The 24501-nt window shown below is 37.7% G+C and overlaps 1 protein-coding gene across 4 annotated transcripts in view; it reads left to right on the forward strand.

Annotated features, from left to right (window-relative positions):
- Window positions 1-24501, forward strand: part of TMTC2 (transmembrane O-mannosyltransferase targeting cadherins 2) — a 518078-nt gene that overhangs the window by 391115 nt on the left and 102462 nt on the right. For all 4 annotated transcript variants that reach the window (XM_020993460.2, XM_020993461.2, XM_020993459.2 and 1 more), the window contains one exon: window positions 23685-23799. In XM_020993460.2, the coding sequence (XP_020849119.1) occupies window positions 23685-23799 (115 nt within the window). The remainder of the gene's footprint in view (window positions 1-23684; window positions 23800-24501) is intronic.

Consider the following 24501-nt stretch of genomic DNA (forward strand, 5'->3'; position numbering starts at 1 on the left):
TGGGTGAAATAAGGATAATCATAGAACCTACTTTCTAAAGTTGTTGTGAAGATAAAGTGAGATGATAATAAAATGCATTGCAAACCTCAAAGTACTATGTAAATCTAGCTATTATTATTTGCTAATATTTTATGTGTGCTCAGAGATTTTTTTTTAAATGGTGACATACTTGAATAGAATTGGGTAACTGTACATATAAACTGTGTGTTTATACGTACAAACCATACCATTTGGCATTGTGTTTTGTGTTACTTTGGGGAGATGATGAGTAAAATACCAGTGCAATTCTGTATTCCAATGGATGCTCAGCCTCCTGGGTAAATTTGTGAGTTAGACTCTTGACTGTAACTGTTATAGATTATGGATATTTGGAGAACATGGCCCAGATGGCACATGACAATAGGAATTTTTGGAATTTACGACAGTGTTTAATGGCTCTTGGAAATGGAATAGCCGATTGTTCAGTGCCACTTCATGTTTGTAACTGTACGTATTTTTGTGAGCTGTGTTGTGATTATGTTCTTCTTAAGGAATTTGTCATTGTATAGAGGTGACTCTAGGTTCTCTAAGACTAAGCCAGCAAAACTCAGTGGTCCCAAGTAGTTTAAATAATTAATTCCATGAAGTGGTCACATTATTTGAATTAGTACTACATAATTTCCATTAGGCTGGAACCAATTACCATATTTGACATAATAGTAACTTCAAATAGTGAAAATTTGAATACATGCAACCACTTCCTGGGATTCATTATTAGCAGTAATCAGAGCCCAGCTGGAGAGAAACCTTGAGTAACGGCCTAATGGCATATTTGTTTTGTGTGGAATACAAGGAATAGTTCATTTCAGAGGCAGGTCACCAAGAGTTTGGCCAGTAAGTATCAAGTGGTGGTTTTTCATGATCCCACCAACCCTGAAGGAAAATTCATTGAGGCATGAAGAGGCTTTGATCTTCTTCATTGGTGAGGGCGACTTTAGTGATAAAAGATGAAATCATGGATATTTTCAAGTTTCAAAACATGCAATGATCCATTGGTTTTCTCATCGAGAAAGAAAGGGGTACTTACAGTATAAATTGTTGTTTCTTCTTTAACTTTGTTACTTATTCCCATGAAAGATAGGTAAATATAGTTATTGACCAAGTTTATGAAACTTGGATTTGGGGGGAAATATCATTCTTCCCTTTGACATTTTATAAATTTTTCCTCCAAAATGACAGTGTGGTTCAGCCAAAAAAAATTAGTGAGCTCAGGGGCAGCTAGGTAGCACAGTAGATATAGCAATGGCCCTGAAGTGAGCAGGAGCAGAGTTCAAATCCAATCTCAGACCAAACACTTGACACTTACTAACTGTGTCACCCTGGGCAAATCACTTAACCCAAATTGCCTAAAAAAACGAACAAACAAACAAACAAACAAACAAACAAAAAACAGTGAGATCAGGATCCCTACATTCTTGGCCTGAGTTGTCCATAACCGGCTGTATGTCCTTTACCGGTTTTCTGCGGACCTTCATTTCCTCTTCCCTAAAATGAGAGAGTTAGTTTTGCTGTTCTCTATAATCCCAGAAGCCTAGATTTGGAAAAGATTACAAGCTATTTCATCTGATCTCTACTTCTACAGATGACAATGTGAGGAACAGTGATGTGAAATGATTTGCCCAGGGTCACATAGCCAATAAGTATCCAAGGCAGAATTTGAACTTGGGGCTCCCTGACACCAAGTCCACTGCTCTATTCAGTGCCTAGATGGAGCTAGGTGGCATAGTGGATAGAGTGTTGTTCCTGGTGTCAGGAAGACCTGAGTTCAAATCTGGCCTCACTTATTGGATGTGTTACCCAGGACAAGTCACTTAATAGCTCTCTGCCTCAGTTTCCTCAACTGTAAAATGAGGATAATAGCACCTATCTCACAGGGCTATTGTGTGAATCAAATGAGGTAATATTTATAAAGCACTTAGCAAAGTTCCTGGCACATAGTATGCACTAAATACATGCTTGTTATCTCTTTTCCCCATCCACTGTACATGACTGCCTTTCCAGTGCCATCCTATGATTTAATTTGAGTACAAATGAAATAGGGTAGAATCAATGATTTTTATACTTAGTTTCTCTTCATTCTCTTCCTAAAATTTCAAGACATATTTGGAAAATAGACAATATATGGGATAGGGGAAATAACTCATGTGCAGTAGGAGAGATGCTTATTTAGCTATGGGTTGGACCAATGAGGTCATTTCCAACACTAAATTCTGTGGTTCTGTGGGATCTTTAAATATCCTCTGGACACCTGAGGCCATGTGAAGTCTTAACGGAAGTTTATGTATTTCACAAGAGAGGACTTGAGATGTTCTTCTGAGCCTGTGATTCAGAGAATTCAATATTGAGTCAAAGTAGCTGCTGCAATGACTCTGTTCACATGACTGTGAACAGAATTGCTCATGGATTGTGCTACAATCCTCAGAAAGGCAGTGCTGTGTGGTGGCTGGAGAGCTGGCTTTGAACCTAGGAATACCTGGATTCAAATCCTACCTCTAACACTTACTAGCTTGGTGACTTTGGACAAGCCACTCTCTAGGCAACTCTGTAAGACTATAAATGCAGAGATGGTGCTACCTGCATTGGTGGAGGGAGTTTCCTTAGAAGGAGCTAGCTATCAGTATCCATGAAATAACATCCCTACTAAAATAAACACTGTAGTCAAGATTGGATATGATGTATTTGTTAGTTCTCCTTATAGACAGTAGGCAACATGGCTTATTGCACAGATTGATGACTGGAGAAACAGGAAGATCTGGGTTCAATCCCACTTTTGTCAAGTATTGTCTTTATAATTCTAAGCAAGTCACTTAAGATTGCCATATTCCAGGAAATTCTCTAGGATTGTAAAATGGGAAAAAAAAAAGATACACATCTGCTATGAGAGGGGAAGTTCCTTACCTACTGGTAGCACATCTCTTGCAATACCACCCTGATTTTTTTTTAATCTCTTCTGATCTTAAAAGCTAAGCAGGTTTACTCCTGGTGTCTACTTAGATGAGAGATTGCCTAGTAATAGTTTATAGAGACAATGTGGAGTAGAGGATAGAGTGGTGGATGTGGAGTCAGGAAGACCTGGATTCAAATCCCACCCAGACACTTTGTGACTGTGGGCTAGTCATTTATCTGCTTCATGCCTCAGTTTCCTCATCTGTGAAATGAGAGGTTTGAACTTGGCCTTTAACATTCCTTCTGTCTCTAAATCTATGATTCTAGAAGCCTCCTATATCAATGAAATCAAAGATCATATATATATATATATATATATATATATATATATATATAAATATAAAAAGAGCAAAAGAGTATGTATATGTATATATGTATGTATGTATATGTGTAAATGCATGTGTGTCTATATACATATATGTATGCATATACACGCATACACAATACACACATTTAGTGTTGGCAAGTTAGTCGGTTATCATATCAAACAACCATACTTTAGAATCAGAGTTACAGAGTTGGAAGCGAACAGGGCTGCTACCTAATCCAACCTGTATGTGAATAAGCCTTCGCACTATAACTTACCTTACTGACAATAGGCCATCTAACATTTACCTAAAGCGCTCCAAATAAGGGAGAATCCATTATGTGTTGAGGCAGCCCATTTTCCTCTTGGGTTATCTTAATTTAAAATTATTTAAAGTTTTGCCTTGTATCAAGCCAGAATATGCCTCTTCGCAACTGCTACCTATCACTTGTATTTTCCCTCTTTGGGGCCAGGAAACACATTTAATCACTTTTCAAGGTGACAGCCATTCAGATACTTGAAGGAAGCCATCTGGTCTCCCTTAAGTCTTCTAGTTTTCGGGCTAAACATCCCCATTCTTTCTTCCATGGATCCTCATGGCACGAACTCAAGGCTTGTCACCAACTACCTTTTGCTGGACATGCTCCGAGTTGCCAATGTCTTTGCTAAAGTGTGGCATCCAGAACTGAACACAGTACTTCATATGGGGGTTGATGAGGCAGAGGATAGTGGGATTATCAACTTCTTAATCTGGAAGCTATGTCTCCCTTATGGAGTCTAAGTCTTGGTTTATACTTGTAAAGTTGACTTTAAACACAAGTATACTTCTTGGCAAGGGTTCCTATAATTTTTAAGTGTAATAAGCTCCTGGTGTGGAAAACTTCCTTGACTGATACTAGCTGACAGCTTATCTATAATTTTTAGTGTTAGAAAGTTGCCCAAGGTTACTGAGAAACATGCTTCTTGTTGCACAGCCATTGTGTGTCATAGGAAGCCTTTTGATCCACCATCTTTCTAATTCTAGAGCTAGCTGCCTGTCTAAATGGCCCACTCCCATTTTACATTTATCCTCATTAAATCTCATTGTAATCATTCCATAGGATTACAGAATCCCAGAACTGGAAAGAAATTGAGGCCATCTAGTATCATTTATACTTGAAGACTTCCCCCCCCCATCACCATCCCCAGAAAGTGGCCATCCAGCCCTTGTTTGAAGAAGGCAATCTTCCACTTTTAAATAATTCTATCTAGGAAGAAGTGTTTCCTATCATCAAACCTAAATGTTACCTCTTTGCAGCTTCTCTTCATTACTCCTGATTACTCTTTATCACCAATAACAACAAATCTGATTATTCTTGTTGTAGCTTTTCACATATTTGAAAACAACTATTCTGCCCTGTCCCCTAAGTCTTTTCTTCTTGAGCCAGGTTAAACCTCCCCAGTTGCTTCAGACTATCTTCAGCATTTAGGTCAGTGTTCTAGCTAGTTAAGAATTTTTGAATACTAACTCTGTAATCCAGTGTACTAATTAGCCTTTAATATTTAGAGATATATCTGCAGTCTCAATCACATGACTATTCACTCCTCTCCCTTAACCTTTTGAAAAGCATCCTTGGTAGTTTTTATTTTCTTTAGGTATCTCTGTAAAATGTTCATAGAGCATTCATTTAATATGCTAAAGTCCTTTCTCTATCAATGTCTCTGTCTCTATCTCTCTGTCTTTTTTTGTCTGTCTGTCTCTCCTTGTCTCTCTCTTTTAAACATCTTAAGGTTCCAATGTGGTACTTAGGCTATTCATCAGGAGTATTTGTAATATTTTTATATATGTTATAATTGTATAATTACATTTGTATTATATATAATTATATAATATTTTAATATAATATATAATTAAAGATTGTAGAATCTTTTGTACTGGACACATGAATCTGTGTGACTCTGGGCACATCCCTTAACCTATATCAGCCTCAGTCTATTCATCTTGAAAATGAGAAGACTGGAGTCAAGGGTCTTAGAGATCCTTTATGGCTCTAAGCCTATTATGATACTATGGCCTATTACCTCTCACATGACCTTTCCATATCCTTTTTCAGTCTTACATTTTCTCAATGATATCTTTTACTCAGTTATTGTGTGTAAGACATCCTTGGCGATGTTCAGCAAGCTGTTTAACTCTGTTAAGTGTCTTTTCATTAAATTCATAAATTACTTGTAACTGTATTTCTTCTAGATCATCGTGTCCCATGACTCAGAGACATGTAGATTAACTAATAGGACATCAGTTTGAAAACAATGAGCTCTTGCAGCAGTGAGCAACTTTAAAGTATTTATATAATTTCCCAACATGACTCAGATGGATTTCTTCCTACTGCATAATTCTACTCCAATCTCATTATTAATTTGTAGCATCTAATCTAAGTGGGGTGTGTGTGTGTGTGTGTGTGTGTGAGAGAGAGAGAGAGAGAGAGAGAGAGAGAGAGAGAGAGAGAGAGAGAGAGAGTATGTGAGCATGTATATGTGTATGTATGTGTATGTATAAGCAGAAAAGTCATTGGGCTTCTAAACAATATGCATTTTTTCATCCATATCGCTCTTCCAATGAAGTTGGCTACACCAGTATTTTTTACATTTTCTATTTCACCAAGCACACTTTGTAGCATTCTAGGCATAATGCAATGAATATAATGTTATTCATGAATAGGGTCATTTAAAGAACCTGACCATCAAGAAGGAATCCTTCTTGTATTAAAACTCTGTCCAGGAAAGAACATCTTTGATTTTGGCAACAATCTTAGGTGAGCATATGTTTCCCTTTGTTAATACATCACTTGATGTCAATATCAAAGGATCATTAAACAAATTTATCACCAGAATTCCATCTGTTAGCATCTTGAATAGTTTTAACACATGTGGAGTAACTACTTTTTGAGAAAGGCCTTCATATAGATGGTGGATAGTGTGATGAAGCTGAGTTCAAATCCAGCTCAGATACTTACCAGTTGTGTGACTCTGGGTAAGTCAGCTAAACCCTCTGTGCCTCGATTTCCTCAACTGTAAAATGATAATGACAATACCCACCTCCTGGGGTTGATAAAATGAGAAAATATTTGTAAAGTGTTTCACAAACCTTAAGCATTACATACACATGCTAGTTATTATTATTTAATATTACATTTTGTCCTACAGAGTCAAATTTGGTTTTAGAATCAGCAAACAGCAGTCATGGTGAGGTCTTGTGACTGCAAGGTCCTTGCTTATTCCATAGTACCCATAATGGCTGTAGTATGTAAAATGATACAAATGATCACAGGTGGTAAAGAATATCATCTCTGATCTTTTACATTCTTTTAAGATTTCCTCCTCTTTTCACAACTACTAATAAGCTTGCTGATAAGTATATAGCGCTATTAGCTCCTAACTCATAGATACTCTCAAGGGGTTTGGCCCAGATTTTAATAGTTGACTTAAGATGTTATAGAGCTATTGTGGCCTGGGAAGCAGGGTGGTACTGAGGAAAGAGTACTGGCTTTTACTTTAGGGGACTTCTTGCTACCTGTGTGAGCTTGGGCATCTTACTTCAATTCTCTGAGCCTCAGTTCCTGATTCAGTAAAGACCTTAGTTTGAAAAGGCCCAGGTCTCTCACTGCATCCAAGGCCATCTCCAGTCATCCTGATCTATATCTTGCCACTGTACCCAGATGGCTCTGGAGGAGAAAGTGAGCTGACTTTGCATGGCCCTCCTCACTTAGATTTAATTCACTTGCATGTCATGGCATCACCTCTCTGATGTCAAGGTCTTTTTCCAGAATGAAGGACAATTCAAAAGCTTATAAAAGTCAATGTTGAAAACTAAAAATAAATTAATTTTAAAAAAAGAATGAAGGAGAAACAACAACAACAAAGAAAACAATAAAATAAAACTCTTAGACTCTCTAGACTGGAAAGTCTCTCAGCTCTAGGTCTATGATCCCATGAATGGCATACTAGCATGGCAAACTTTGAGCTGGAAAGAGCTGTGTTGCATAGCTGCTTCTCTCTAAGAGAGTTTAAGTACTATTTGATATCAATTACATGAAAAAATTGGATCAAGTGGGGCTCTGGTCAGGGGAGAGTACCCTGTTAAAATCTTCCTGGTTCTCAGGACTGATGTGATTCCTCTCTGAATATTAGAAGGAAGAGCTAGCAAATATGTTCCTTATTGGTCTTGGGTTAAGGCCTGTGGTTCCATTTATTTCCCTTAATTAAAGCCAGCAAATCTGGAGATGGGCTGAAGCTCCCTGTGATGCACTGTTTCATTTTTAATCTTCTTTGGAAACAGCAGTAATGACTTTTTTTAATTAAACAAATACCATTACTGTCTTGATTGAAAAGAAAAATAAAATTTTAAGTAGGTCTTTTTTTTTAAGTGTTGAGACCAGAATTATATTTTAATACAGAGGAACAGAATGTCCTTGATTCTATACTTAGGAATAGACTGTATTTTTAAAAAAATGCCCATACTAAAAACATCCTTCCATTCCTTGCCACCCCTCCAGATGTACTGTGTGGGGTTAGGAGTGGAGGGAATTGAAGCTTCAAAGTGCACTAAGACTTTTGGGACACCCTGTACAAAAACCTACTTCCCACATGTCATTAGAATTAGAATGTTCTCAAATAAGGAAAAAGTTCCAACTGATTTCATCTGCTCACCTGAGATTTTTAAATAAAAATTTTGTGTTATTAAAATATGCACTAGTACTCAAGAAGTCTATAATTTTGTTCTAAACTTGTGGGCTTCTATAAGATCTGACCTCAGACATTTTAGAACGGAAGTGGATCTAATAGTCAAATGTGAGGGAAGATGTTGACTTTTGCTACTGGGCCAGGGCCACCAAGGACTTTCTTCTTGTCAATCCGGGACTGTAGTTTTTACCAAGTGCTAGATCTCACTAAACAAATATTCTACAGATAGGAAGTGTGACCAGCAAACCACTTCTCCCATGCCTTTTCATAGGCTTGCCATGATGCCTGGAATGGACGCCCTCCTCATTGCCACTTTTTAAGGGCCACCTCCCATATGAGGTTTTTATCCTTCCTCCAACTTTTAGAGTTTCCCTGCTTTCCATATGAAAATTACCTTGTTACTTTCTTTAAATACATTTTGTATCAACTTCTATGTATGCTATACATGTTATTTTCCCCAATAGAATAGAAACTCCTTGAGGGGAAGGGTGGTTTGCTCAGCATTATGCCTGTTACATAGAAAGTCTTTAATAAATGTTTATTGATTAAGAAAGGGTCAGTCTGTGATTTAAAGACTTTTAAATGTTCAATATAGAGGTATAATTGCTGAGTAGAGCAGAGAGAAAATCATATGAGAAAACATATGAAACTGAACTGTATTATTTCACATGTATGAAAACCCATCTATTAATCATTGAAAACAGGAGATCTTTTGAGGGAAGACAGAGACTGCTTACCTATGTTCCCATAGGTATTTGGGAATTGTTACCTGTGCCTATGATTGCATTAGTACAGAAAACTTCCACAATTCAAAGCCCAATTATGACTTGAGGGAAGTCCTAAGGAGTATGTTTCCTGATTGCTGTAGAGGTTAAGTGATTTCTTTGGGGTCATGGGAAGGAAGGGGAAAAGGTAGGGAGTGAAGAAGGAAGGAAGGAAGGAAGGAAGGAAGGAAGGAAGGAAGGAAGGAAGGAAGGAAGGAAGGAAGGAAGGAAGGAAGGAAGGAAGGAAGAAGGAGGGGAGGAGGGAGACAAGCAAGCATTTATTAAGTACCTGCACTAAGCACTTTACAAATATTATCTCATTTGATTGTGAAAACAACCCTGGGAGGTAAGTGTTATTATTGTTTCCATTTTACAGTTGAAGAAATTGAGGCAGGCAGTGATTTGCTTGGGGTCACACAGCAAGTAAGTATATGAGGCTGGATTTGGACTGATGTCTTTGTAACTGAAAGACCAATATGTGCTCTATCCACTGTCCACTTAGCTATCTCAGAGAGGCAAGAATTCAACAAGCTTGACTCCAATCCCAAAGTGATATCCAATGTTCCACTGTCTTGTCAATCATGCCATAGTTCTATTCAGAAGCAAAAGAAGGACCTTCTGTTTATCTCCCATGTATGTTGTTGAACATTTATACAAGGTCCTCTGCCTATCAGATGATAAGACTGTTAGTCTAAAATTGATCACCTTTTCCCCATAGGAGAGGGAGGAGAGCTAAATATCCTTTGAGGTAATTGAAGTCAAGTACTAGAAGTAAACTTCTTATCAATTTGTCCTTCTTTGAGGGAATCCTGTTTATTATTAATATTTTTATGAATGCTGAATAATCATTTTATTGCATAATAACACCTGACATTGATTACAGTGCCTCGAGGTTTACAAAGCACTTTACAGACATTATCCTTTTGTTCCTCTTAATACTGTGAATTATTTTACAAATGAGGAATGTGAGTTTCAGAGATGTTAAATTAAATAACTTCCCCCTACGTGCCAACAAATTTTGGAGGCAGGATTGGAATTCAGGTCTCTAATGTTTTTAGGTCCACTCTTCCTTCCTTCCTTCCTTCCTTCCTTCCTTCCTTCCTTCCTTCCTTCCTTCCTTCCTTCCTTCCTTCCTTCCTTCCTTCCTTCCTTCCTTCCTTCCTTCCTTCCTTCCTTCCTTCCTTCCTTCCTTCCTTCCTTCCTTCCTTCTCTTTCTTTCTGTCTCTTTCTTTTTCTTCCCTTTCATATATTTTTATATACACACATTTATAATACATTATTCATGTTTGTCTGTCTCTGTGTGCCTCTCACTCTATATACACGTTATAGTCTTCTTAAAATATGCTTACATATAACAATATTTTCCACTATGAATTAATAGAAATACATTTCTTGTTTAGAACATCTTTGACAATTCCTTAATTTTATGCACTAGTCTTTGACCAAAGCCCCTACTGTTCTAACCAGGTAATAAAATTAGGTTAATATTATTAATAACATTGCATTGTGTCTATATTATGCTTTAGCATTTTCATACCACATTTCTTTAATTCTAATTTGACATATACAATAACTTTGAAAAGTAGGCAGGCATTTAGTTTATGTTGTTGTTGTTTTTTGTCCATGGCTCACAAAGAGGACATGATGTTATGACATGCAAGTAAATTGGATTGAAGTGAGGGAGGGTTGTGCACAGTCACCAGCCTCACTTTCTCTTCTGGAGACGTTTGGGTCCAGTGGCGAGATATAGATAAAAAATGTGCCCCATCTACTTAATGATCTAGCCTTTAGGGAAATACACTTTTTTTTTTAGTTTATGTAGGAAGAAACTGAATACATAGTTTGTGATTTCCCCAAGGTCATACAGCTAGTGAGTGGAAGAACTAGGATCAGAAACCCTCATACTCTGACTAGTTAACAAAGAATAATTCTCTCTAGTCCAGGGAATTGCTGCATCATTCCATAGTGGGAAAGCATCCTTTGGTGACCAGCCATCATCTGCCTCCCCACTCTATAGAACTATAGGCCAGAGATCTTTGGGATGAAAAAAGAAACAAAATACTGAAGGTGATGGAGGAGTTTGTACAATCATATCCTTGGAGGCACTGGTTAAGGACTGAGGTGGCTGGAAAACCGTCAAACCCTGCAAGTTTGGAAAAGGGAGATGTGTCAACTATGGAATCTAATGCAAGATGCAAAAGCTAAAAAGAAACCAGGCTGGGGATAATGAAAGTAGCTCTTGCTTTTTAGAGGGACAGGTCATCCTGCAGTAGATTTTCCCTTCTGCCATTTTAGAATCATAGATTTAGCACTGCAAGGGACCTCTTGGTCAATCTAACCCAACTATTCATTTTATAGTTGAAGAAACTGAAGACCAGGCAGGTTATATTAACTTCCCAATGTGACAGAGGGAGTTATCCTTGGTAGAATTTGAACCCAATCCCCTGATTCCAATACAAGTGCTCTTTTTAATATACTATTGTGGCCTGTTTTGTTTTCAGCTGTTCCTGGGTTTACCAAGGAAACTCGTTTTAAACTGACCCTCATTTGGCTAGATTCAAGGCAAAAAAGGAGGAAAGGAAGCACATTAAGTAGGATTTCATGACATCTTCTTTTAGAAGTACATAGTTTTGTAAATGTCCATGTGATAATAATTAAATAACAAATATAAGATATGAGAATTATGAGAAAATACAAAGAGTCCAGAAAGGAGATAAAAGTTGCATGAAGTCTAGGTTATCGAAAAGTATGACTCTATCTCTCTATTCATAAGAAAGGTATAGATATGGGACAAGAAAAATAAATTGGGGATTAGTTGAGTTGGAGACAGAATAAGAAGCTAGACTTCAGGAAACTAGAAAATCTTCAGTTTAAAAGAGAAAATGCTTGCAGACTTTCAGGCAAAATGCAGTGGAGAAAGACAATTAATTGCATGCAGAAAGAATGAGGATTACCAGTAACGTCAAAAGCAAGGAAATAGACATTATACTTAACAGCCCAGAGGGCTGTTTAAGTAAGCAATGGATTATTCTCATTACATTAATTACACAGTCACTTAACTGGGTAAATCACAGCTGCTTTTCTGTATAGTTGAACTTGCGGATGTAAATACCTTCTAGGAATTCCACTGCAGTGTAGAGTTGACATGTACAATTAGCTCTATGAAACCATTTGTATCTGTGGGTTTTAACTAAAGAATTCTAGTAGCACATGAAATGACTGAATTCATGTTCAGTGATAGCATGGATTCTTTTGGCCTGTTTTTATAGTTTATCCATGTTTCTTCTCCCACTTATGTAAATCATTAGACAATATAATCTAATCAGAAGTTCTAAAATCATAGTCATGACATGTTAAGTCTACTGTGTATCTTTGAATATATGGCAATTCCTCTGTGAGGAAATGGCACAACACTCCAGTATCTTTGCCAAGAAAATGCTATGGTGTATGGAGTCACTTAAAGTCAGACATGACCAAATAACTGAACAACAAATATGTGTGTGTGTATTGATGTCATTTTGCTTCTCTTTGAGAACAAAAGACAACAACATTACATATATGCACACACGTATACACACATATATGTATATACGTATACATACATATATATATATATTTTTTTTTTCTGGAACTATAATTTCACCTGGTTAGAGAACTATCATTGAGAAACCTTGCTTTACAAGTGCTAATCTGCAAGTAACTTAATCTCTATCTGCCTCAGTTTCCTCAATTGTAAAATGGGGACAGTATAATAGTACCTACCCCCTAGGGCTGCTATGAGGATCAAATGAGGTAATAATTGTTAAGTGTTTTGCAAACTTTTAATTGCTATATAAATATGATGATGGTGGTGATGATGATGATGATGATGATGATGATTGATGATGATGATGATGGTGGTGGTGATGATGGTGATGTCTTTCTTAGAGATTTTTCTGAGGTACTGGAGATTATAGTGGCTTTCGCAAAAAGTCTCAGATGTGGTACTTGAACAGAGGTCTTCCTGACTTTGAGGTCAACTCTCTGTCTCCTTCCCACCTGCTTGCCTCCATGTGTCAAATATAGATAAAATATTCCATTGTACTGTTCTATGATTGCAATATTTTGAAAACAAGGTTTTGAATTCTACCTAAAGAACAATTTGGGGAGCAGCTAGGTGGCACAATGGATAGAGCACTGACCTTGGAGTCAGGAGGACCTAAGTTCAAATCCAGCCTTAGACCAAACACTTGACACTTACTAGCTGTGTGACCCTGGGCAAGTCACTTAACCTCAACTGCCTAAAAATAAAAATAAAAAATTAAGTATTATTTGAACTATGTGATCCTGGGCAAGTCACTTAACCTTGATTACCTCCAAAAAGGCTGGTGGGGGGAGTAGCTAGGTGGTGCAGTGCATAGAGCACCTGCCTTGGAGTCAGGAAGACCTGAGTTCAAATGCAGCCTCAGACACTTACTAACTGTGTGACCCTGGGCAAGTAATTAAACACTGTTTGCCTCAGTTTCCTCATCTGTAAAATGAGCTGGAGAAGGAAATGGCAAAGCACTGTAGGGTCTTTGCCAAGAAAAACCCAAATAAGGTCATGAAGATACAGACTCAATTGAAAAATGACTGAACAAATTGAGAGAGTACTAATACATTCTCTCTCTCTCTCTCTCTCTCTCTCTCTCTCTCTCTCTCTCTCTCTCTCTCTCTCTCTCTCTCTCTCTGTGTCTCTCTCTCTCTCTGTCTCTCTCTCTCTCTCTCCCTCCCTCCCTCCCTCTTCTCATGCACACATGCACCCACAGAAACAACAAAAGTTTATTCCAAAAGTCTTAGGGCAATTTTAAGTTTTAATGTCTCGTGTGTGTGTGTGTGTGTGTGTGTGTGTGTGTGTGTGTGTGTGTGTGTACATATATACACTCCCTCAAAGAAGTTATTTGTATTTATTTGTCTGCTATTTTCCCCTCAGGGGTATACAGACTTTCATATTAAGCAATAATAGCTAACATTTGAATAGTGCTTTAAGGGTTGGAAAGCCCTATGTTATCTCACCCAATCCTCACAACAATCTTATGAGGTAGATGCTATTGTGCCCATTTTGCAGATAGGGAAACTGAGGCCCAGAGAGATAAAGTGACTTGCCCCCAGTCACACTGCATCTGAGACAGGATTAGAGCCAGGTCTTCCTGACACCACGTCCTGTACTATATCCATTGTACCACCTATTACCTCTCTTTTCTGAGTTCAGAGATGTTTTATTTTTGTATTTGTGTCCCCAGAACCCAGCCCAGTGCTAGCTGAATTTCTGCCATGAATAAAAAGATGAATAATGACTTAGCCTCTCTTTCAGGTAGCCTCCAGTAATACTAGAAATATGGTTTGAACACAGACAAGTGTAATACAAGTTATAATGTGGAAGGAACAAAGGAAGCTCATATATTCTCCTTGTTATGGGAGCTCAAAAAGTTAATAGTCTTAGATGCATTGAGAGAGGAAGAGTATTGAAAGGCAGAAGATGATGATTCTGCAATTCTCTGCTCTCTTCAGACCACATCTGTCCAATCAGTGAGTCAACCAGTATTTATTAAGGGCTTACTGTTTACCAACTGCCATAATAAGCACTGAGGATATGAAGAGGGGCAGCTAGGTGGTACAGCGGATAGAGGGCCAGGCTTCCTTGAGTTCAAACCTGGCCTCAGACACTTACTAGCTGTAAGACCCTGGGAAAGAAGTTGCTTAACACTGTTTGCCTCAGTTTCCTCATCTGTAAAATGAGTTGGAGAAGGAAATGGCCAACCACTCCAGTATCTTTGCCAAGAAAACTTCAAATGAGGTCACAGAGAGTTGGACACAACTGTAAAATGGCCTTGAAATTGTATATAAAACTGAACAACAATATGAAGAAAGATATTGGAGGAACTCACATTCCAATTAGGGAGATAATATGCAAACAACTTGTACACACAAGATATGGACTGGGTGAATGGAGGGTAATCTCATGATAAAGGCTGCTCCAGAAGCATAGGCTCCCACATGTAGAGCCGGAAAGGATCTCAGAAACCATCTAAGCCAAATCCCTCATGTGACAGATAAGGAAACGGAGCCCCTGATCAGTTAGATGACTTATCTGAGGTCACATGGATAGTATGCATGAAAAATAGGATTTGAATCCATGTTCTCTGACTGCAGAGTTGACACTCTTGTTGTACTGTGCTAACTGCTTCCATACTGGGTCCTACCATGAGTGACATTTTTGGAATTGTATTGACAAACTAGAGTGTGTAAGAGAAGGAAGAGCAACCATGTGCTTAGGAGCCATGAATTAATTTCATCTAACAACAACAACGACAGTGACAATGACAACAGCAACAAACATTTATGCAGTTATCTGAAATTTGCTGAACATTTTATATTTTTTAAATTTGATTATCACATTTCTATAAGATAGATGTTATTATGATCTCCATTTTACAGATGAGGAAACTGAGCCTGAGAGAGGTTAAATGATTTTTTTCAAGGTCATACAGCTACTAAATGTTTGAGGCAGGATTTGAACTTTATCAGTTAGAACAGGGAGGCCAAGCAAGGTTTTGGAGGATTGCCAAGAGAGGATTAAGGGAATGACATTCTCTAGGTCAACAGTTCTCAAACTGTTTAGTCTCAGGATCTCTTTATGCTCTTCAGTATTGAGGACCACAAAGAGCTTTGGTGTATATGGGTTATATCTGTCAATATGTACCTTATTAGAGATTAAAACATCTAGTATTATTATGAAAATAGTTTTGACATTGAGAACAAGGGTCTGGGAGTCTCCAGAACGCACTTTGAGAGCTACTGGTCTAGGTGGTTCATAAAAAGATTAATCAGGTGCCAATTTGAAGAATAGACTTGAAAGAGGATAGGCTGGAAAAAGGAAGACCAAATAAGATAATATTATATTAAGTATAGGCTAGAAGACACAAGGGCCTGAACTAGGGTGAGTAGAGCAGGAGAGGAGAGGAGGAGATAGAAAATATTAAGTAAGCATCAGGGAAAGACTGTAATTCCAGGAAAGTGTGAGTTTCTTGGATTTATTATTTCTTTAGTTTACAAATTTTAAATGTCTTTTTATCTCTAGAATGCAGCACGATTCCTTGCACTAGAGCGGATACTGTTTAATAGGTGCCTCTTCAAAGAATGGATGGATGGAAAAATGGGCTGGTTGATGGGTGGATAGAAGGAACCATCTTGATATTTATACTAAAGAAATAATTGTAGGTTGTGGAGGCAAAATTCATATTTAAACATCAAATTTATTTCTCGTAAGTTTATTGTGATTTCTTTTGAGAATAGGGAGTAAGGAAACTAGTCAAATGGCTGTCAAAGAATGTATTTCCTCTACTATGTATAAGGGAAAAATATATCTTTACTTTAAATATTAGGGAAGAAAGAATTTCACTGATTTTCAGTCAACGTAGTTTTATTTTAAAAGCAATTCTAACATGTTTAGAAATGTTCATTTCCGTCCTTTGTTCATATTTATACCCAGGAAAAAAGATATGACATTTTATCTGGAGTAATTTTGTAGCACTGTCTCTAGTGTATAATACAACTTGTTTATCCTAGCATTCAACGCTTTTCACAACTTGGCTCCAACTTACCTTTCATGTTGCTTCCTTTTCTGCACTGTTACTGGCCCTTCACCAAATATCATGTTTTATCTGCTCCTTCTGTGCATATTCCATGCCCCATGTCTGGAATACATTCCCTTTTCATCTTTACCTGGCAGAATCCTTCTATTTCGGTAAGACCTTGGGTGGGACCTTCCCTGGTCTTCCCAGTTACTGGTACTTAATCTACCTTCAATTGCCTCATTCACAACCTCGGCTCTTTCCCTCCTCATCACTCCCAGCTACTTTACATCCAGTTGCCAAATGCTGTTGATTAGAGGTCCACAGCATCCATCCATCACATTCATCCCCTCTTCTCCCCTCACAAAGCCACCCTAGTTAAGAACCTGATCGCTTCTTGACTCACCTGTTGCAAATAGCTTCCTAATTGGTCTCCCTGCCAAACAGTTCTCCATCTAGCTGCCAAATTGATATTCCTAAATTACAGAGCTGGCCACATCATTTCCCCTCCTCCAGAAACTTGAATGACCCACTATTGCTTCTTGGATAAAGCTCAAATTTCTCTGGCATTTTTAAAGCCGTTTATTACCTGGCTGCCACCTATATTTTTAGACTGCATTCACATGAATTCCCTCTACATTACAGCCAAAAAGCCCCAATTGATGCCTTCCAGATTCTTTCTCCTTGATTGTGCATAAATTGTCCCATCATTTCTAGAGTGCTCTTCTCACTTCCTTTTGCCTTGTGCCCACAATGCATTGCATTAAATTGAAGGCAATAAATTAATGTTTGTGGAATGCATTGTTGTTGCATGAAAGAATATATGGATCAAATAATTTTTTACAATTAAATAGACATTGAGAGAGAGAATTTGAATGACTATTCATTAACTATTAGCCATTGCTACATTAGCTTTTAATTATGTTTGGGTAACTGTCCATAACACTATCCTCACAAGATATTTCTTGAGTACAAGGTACTCAGGGTCCTGGGAATACTAGGTGGGATAATATAGCCCTTGCCCTATTGAGATTCATAATCATAATCATAATTCATAATCTAATTGAGGATTCAAGGCATATATAAATAGGAAGGAAGGAAGGGAGGAAAGAAAGGAAGGGAGGAAGGAGGGAAGTAAGTAAGTAAGGAGAGAGGTAAGGAAGGAAAGAAGGAAGAAAAGGAAGGAAAGCAAGGAAAGAAGGAAATTAGGAGGGGAGGAAGGAAGAAAGAAAAAGGAAGAGAAGAAGAAAGGGAAGAAGGAAGAAAGAAAACAAAGAAAGAAGAAAGGAAGGAAAAAAGGGCTTATTAAATACCTAATATATTCCAAGCACTTTGATAAACACTTTAAAAATATTACCTCGTTTGATCCTTGCAACAACCCAGGGAATTAGATGCTATAATGATCCTCATTTTTATAATTGAAGAAACCAACACAGATAATAGTTAAGTGACTTGCCCAGGGTCACATAGCTAGTAGTAAGTATCTGAGTCTGCATTTGACCTCAGATCTTCCTAACTCCAGGCCCAGAGCTCTATCCACTGTGTCACCTAGCTGCTTCTAAATAGCAACATGGGATTACAAATCTAGAGCTGGGAGGAAAGTCAGAGATCATCTAATCCAACCCCTTCATTGTACAGATGAAAAAACTGAGGTCCTCAAATGCTCAATGACTTTGCCAGAGGTCACATAGGTAGTAAGTGTCAGTAGCAGGATATTAAAGGATTTTTTACAGTCCTCTGACCCCAGAGCCAGTGTTCTTTCAACAACAGTCTGCTACTTATTTAAAAAAGATAAATAGCAATACATGGAAACTAAGCTTGTAACAACCTTGTTAACCACGCATTCAACAGTGTTTCAAGACAGCGAAGGAAATGAGACTTTGTGATGGAAGCTCTACATGTAAAATAAACCAGAGTACCATGTTTTAAATATAATGAGATTGAGGGTCAATCTAGATACAATTGATTTGAATGAATTCAACTCCATTCCCCGCCAACTTGATGCCATGAAATTTGATTGAAATTTCTAGCTCTCATCTGGTCATCTGCCTCTGCAGACATCATCAAAGTGTAGGCCAAATTTAGTTTCGCCCCTTATCACCTGGTCCCAAAGCCGTATAAGTTTGTGAGTCACTGATAAAGAGAACAGCTCGTACCACATTCCATATTTATGATATTTTTGCATCCTTAGACGCCTTCCTCCAAAAGCATATTTCCAGTATATGTTTTATTGGGCTGTTACAAAATAAATAAAAATACTGCTGCTCCATAGTAGAATAACAATTGACTTTCCCTTCCAATTCCAATTGTAAAACCTGCTAAACAAACAAATGAAAAAAATGAGACTAGACAGCATTGCAAGAAAATTATGTTTTACTCTGTTGAAATAACATCTCTTCACATAGGTTTGTTGATTTGGAACAAGAGAGAAAGAATTATGGCATCATTTATTAATTTGATGAAATAATTCTTACAACAGGATAACATTGCTTACTGTCTTTATATTCTTTCCCCCCCCTCTCCAAATAAGCACGATAGAAACTAGAACATTTGCACTTAAAATAGAGATGAAAGTCAGAGCATCAAAGATCTGAAGCTGCAAGGGACCTTCGAGGTCATCTCTCTCATTTGAGTGAATAAAGACATTTAAGGAGCTGCAACTTGTCTAGCCAGTAGCAGCAGCAGTAGTGACCACATTTACGTGGATGCTCTAAAATTTGCAAAGCACTTTCCAAATGCTATGTCATTTTCTTCTCACAACAACCCTGGGTGGTAGGTGCTATTATTATCCCCACTTGATAGGTGAGAAAACTGAGGCAGATAGAGGTTAAGTGACTTGCCAGGGATATACAGCTAGTGAATGCCAGAGGATGATTTGAACTCGGATCTCCTAGACTCCAATTCCCACTTTCCATCCACTTCACTACCTGGTAGGCAGGGAAGCCAGGATTTTAACTCAGGTCTCTTGAACCTGAATACAATCTTCTTTTTACCATTGCAAGCTTTCCCTTCTTGACTTTACAACTAATTAACGTATGTGTAGATATGTCACGAAAAATGATTTTGAAGGACTGAGATAGTGGACAGAACTTAATTTGGAGTCAAATTTGGAGTCAAAATTCTGCTTTCAGCACTTTTTAGCTGTATTATTATGGACAAGTCATTTATAGCATGTTTTCCTCATTTATAAAAATGGAGGTTTGGGTTAGATGTTCTCTGCCTTCTGGAGACATCCAGCTCTAGAGCCTGATAGATAACCAACTGAAATACAGGGCAGCGAAGTGGCACAGTGGCTAGAGGGCCAGGCCTAGAGTCAGGAAGACCTGAGTTCAAATCGAGCCTCAGACACTTACTAGACCCTGTGACCTTGGGCAAGTCACTTAACCCTATTTGCCTCAGTTTTTTCATCTGTAAAATGAGGCAGAGAAGGAAATGGCAAGCCATTCCAGTATTTCTTCCCAAGTGGGGTAAGGAAGAGTTGGATACAACTGAACAAATAAAAAAAAAAACAAAAACTGAAATACAACTAACCAAAGAATTGTTTTAACTTGATATCCTTGAAGTTAATGAGATTAAGTAAAACTCTTAAAAATAATAATAGCCTACCATTTGGCTTTCTGCTTGTTTTTATTTGTATCAGTGTACTCTGTAATTCCAGCACCATAACCATGTGGTTGGTCTATGTAAATATGAAATTTTTTTGTTTCTTTTTTTCCCCCCATAGTCATTTCCTTTTTTTTTTTTCATGAGGTTTTCTCACCTCTAAAATAGTGGACATAAGGACTGCTGGAGGGATAGCCTGGGGTCCCTAAATGCTGGGTGTCCCTGAGTTGATGCCTGAAGAAAAAGATAATGTACCAATTTGAGAAGGTCCTTGCTTGTCTTTATTCTGGGCTCTCCTACTTGTTAAAGTTAAGAATATTCAGAATGACTGTACTTTTGTGATCAATCTTTTAAATAAAGGCTTTCCCCCTCCTCTTTCTCATTTCACAACAACAAGGATGGTGAGTAAGGAGAGAAATTTGAATGAGTCATTTTGTGCAGAAAGAGCAGTTGGTAATTGGGTTTCTGTAGTGATGAAGGCTTGATCATTGGAAAAATACAAAAAAACAAAACAACAACAACAAAAAATCCTTGTCTCCCCCAACTCCCAATGCTACCAGTGTATCATTATAATCACCATTTTTGTTATGGTTAAAATATTATTCAATATTTAAAGCAAGGCAGCTCAGGGGAAAATGAGTATAGGAGCAATATATAAAGAGTTCAGCAGTCAGGAAGGCAGTACCTGGTGTTCTAGGCAGTGATTTGGGTTTGTAAGTGATTGGAATATGAGTGGTGGATTATGCTTGAAATTGAGACTCTTTCTGTTAGTTCCCACTGTGATTTATTTTCTTTGTTTTTTTCATTAATTCCCCTGAGATAATTTTTAAAAAATTCATGTAGTTCAATGCAGAATTCTAGTTGAATCTAAATGACAAAGTCCAGGAAAATTAAACTAATCTCAAAGTTAGTGAATAAAAAAAACCATTTGAATTTATTACAATTTTTAGGATCTTAAATTTAGAGCTTTAAGGGACATTAGGCAGCATCTGATTCAGCCCATAGACCCATTTTACAAATTAGGAAGCTGAGGCACAGATAGATTAAGTGACTTGTCTAAGGTTATTCAGTTGAATATAAGATCACAGATATAGAAACTGATGGGACCATAGAGGTCATCTAGTTTAAGCCCTTCATTTTACAAGTGGGGAAACTGAGGCTCAAGTAGGTAAGTGATTTACGTAAGTTGGAATTGTAACTCTGAGTCCAAATCCAATGTTCTTTCTCCTTCAACATACTTCTTCTCAAACCTACAGCACCCAGTATTTCCTAATAATCTCCCACTCCAGCACCCACCAAACCTTACCTACTAAGTTTCCGTGATCAAATGAAATCTAGTATTTTTGGACTGGCCTAACCTGGTTTGAGTTATCTTTCTCTCCAACACCCCTATATAAGATTTTATTTTTCCCAATTGCATGTAAAAACAATTTTAACATTCTCTTTTTTTTTTTCAAATTTTGAGTTAAAAATTCTCTTCCTCTATCCTCTCACCTCTCTCATTGAGAAGGCAAGCAATTTGAAATAGGCTATATGTATGTAGTCATGCAAAACAGATTTCCATGTAAGTCATGCTGTGAAAGAAAACAGACTTTAAAAAATCAAGTAAAACAAAGAAAATACAGAAGTATTTTTGATCTGCATTCAGGCTTTACTAGTTATTTCTATGGAGATGGATAGCACCTTTTATCTTAAGTCCTATAGAATTGTCTTGGATCACGGTATTGCTGAGAATAGCTAAGTTACTCATAGTAGATCATCATACTATGTTGCTGTTACTGTGCACAAAGTTCTCCTGGTTCTTCTCATTTCCCTTTGCATCAGTTCATGTAAGTCTTTCCATGTTTTTCTGAGAACATCCTGCTCATCATTTCTTAAAGCACGACAGTATTCCATCACAATCATATACCACAACTCCTTCAGCTATTTCCCAGTTGATGAACATCCGCTAAATTTCTAATTCTTTGCCACCACTAAAAGAGCTACTATAAAAATTTTTGTACACATAAGTCCTTTTCCTTTTCATTTCTTATCTCTTTGGGATACAAACCTAGTAGTGGTATTCCTTAGCCAAAGGGTTTTATAGCCCTTTGGACATAGTTCCAAATTGCTCTCCAGAATGGTTGAATCTGTATACGATATCACCAGTTGTAGATTAGTGTTTTAATTTTCCCACATCCCCTCCAACATTTGTCATTTTCCTTTTCTGTCCTATTAGCCAATCTGACAGGTATGAGATAGTAGCTCAGAATTGTTTTAATTTGCACATCATGAGTTATCTTTTTCAATTCACTAATTCAAATGTAATATGATAAATATATTTCTGCATTAATCATGAATGTAAGAGTAAATTTTCAAGCCTACTTTCTCCCAGTCTTTTATCATTTGTGTCCCCCAGCTCTTAGCACACTGCCTGGTACATAATCTGGATCGGAATAGAGACTAGACCTAAGATTTCTTTGGTCTAGGAAACTCTCGGATGAGAAACTCCCGTGCAACTCGTCACCTTCCATGAAACTGATAGGCTTTAGAAAGTTGCCTATATCAGAGATGTCAAAACATTCTTAGGGTTGTCCAAACTGGATTAAAACAAAATTGAGAAATATTTAACAAAATAAAGAAACATCTAACAGAATGGAGATGATGGTAATATGTAGTTTTCTAACTCAGTATGCATCCAGCAGGGGTCTATATGTGTGCTTAGTGGGCCCCATTTCTGTTTGAGTTCAACACAACATGCCTAGAGCATCGAGACATTGTCCAGGATTCCCCTGACCAGGAAGTGTCTGAGATGCCACTTGAACTTTGATCTTCACGATCTGGAGACCAGATGTTTGGGTCTACCATGGCACAAAACCTCTCGGTCAATCAATCAACCAACAAGCATTTAGTAGGCACTTAATAAATACTTGTCTGTTGATTGATTTCTGCTTTGTATTCAGTCACTAGTGCATGGATCAGTAACAGCTTTCTGAAATTATTCATGATGGGGGTCAATAGTAAAGAAAGTCGATATCATTTGTATTTGTAATACATTTCAGAAGATATGTTCGATTTATTTTTATGGATTGCGTTGACTTGGAAGGGCATAGGTGTTAATAAAAAAAAGAAATGTAGGCTGACAAATATATTTCTACATTATTCATGAATTTAAAAGTCAAATAACTTTGATTGCAGCATCAGTGTGCATAGGTAATTTATAATGTGCCAGTATAAAACCAAGGAAGCCATCTTAGAGAAAGAGAGCTTGGTTATGATACTTCTTCAAGTAGCAGCTGTACTTTGTTTAGTCATTCAGTCATATCTGATTCTCTGTGACCCCATGGATCATAGTATGCCAGTTTTCTCCATGGAGTTTTCTTGGCAAAGATATTGGAGTGGTTTGCCATTTCCTTCTCCAGGAGATTAAGGAAGAGGTTAAGTGGCTTGCTCAGGGTCACACAGCTAGTAAATGTCTGAGGGTGGATTAGAACTCCAATCTTCCTGACTCCAGGCTCAGCACTTTATCCACTGACCTACCTAGCTGCTTTATACACAAACAGAGGTTGTGATCTGTCCTGAGTCACACCACTAATAAGTATGTGAGGCTGGATTTGCATTCAGGTCTTCCTGACTTCAGCAGCTGCACTGCTGCTCTAAATTTGGTTCTCTACCTGTAGCTCACCAACTCTCTCCTCTCTCTCTCTCTCTCTCTCTCTCTCTCTCTCTCAGGCCAATTCCTTCTAGAAGAAGCTCGGATCATGGAGGCAGCCGAGATGGCCCAGAAAGCAGCAGAGCTGGACAGCCATGAATTTGATGTTGTCTTCAATGCAGCCCATATGCTTAGGTGAGTATCCTTTGGCATCTCATTTGGCTGCTACCTTTTAATGCCTGAAGACTTGGCTTTGAGGGAGCTATTTCTTGTCCTTTTGAACATTCTCCATTATTATGCATGAAGATATGTTTTGCTTGTTTGATCTCTGGTGAAAGTTTTGTGGCTCTACATTTTTTAAGCTTCATAACCCAGGCTATGGAAGCTTTTTTTTTTTAAAATAACCTCATAATCAGTGCTTTGACTTCATGCTGAAACCACATATCTTCTTTCAAGACTTCAATCTTTGACTTGCAACTGAACCATTTTAAAAGCTTGTCACTCAGACTATAAACAGATAAAAGAGTAAGCCAATCATTTTACAGAAGCTTAGGAGAGGATAAGGACTGAATTTATGATTTCACTGATATAAAGAACTCCTGAGAATGGAAATGCCTTCCACCAATGCAGGTCAGCAACTTAGGGTTAGAGGATTACCTATAACATGGTTCAGGTAATATGACATAGGAAGGTTAGGTGTCTTGTCGAGGGTAACATAGCCAGTACATACCAGGACTTGAACCCTGGTTCTAAGGCTCATACTAGCCATGAAACCATGCCAACTTTCTTAGGCAATTTTAAGTTAATTGATGTGGTGCAGAGGATGCCTCTGAAATGAGAAAATCTCATTTCAAATCTTGCTTCTGACACTGTTGTGACCACAGGTAAGTCACCTTA

Source organism: Phascolarctos cinereus, unplaced genomic scaffold (genome assembly GCF_003287225.1).
Source record: "Phascolarctos cinereus isolate Bilbo 61053 unplaced genomic scaffold, phaCin_HiC Scaffold_1;HRSCAF=81, whole genome shotgun sequence".
Classification (NCBI taxonomy): Eukaryota; Metazoa; Chordata; class Mammalia; order Diprotodontia; family Phascolarctidae; genus Phascolarctos; species Phascolarctos cinereus.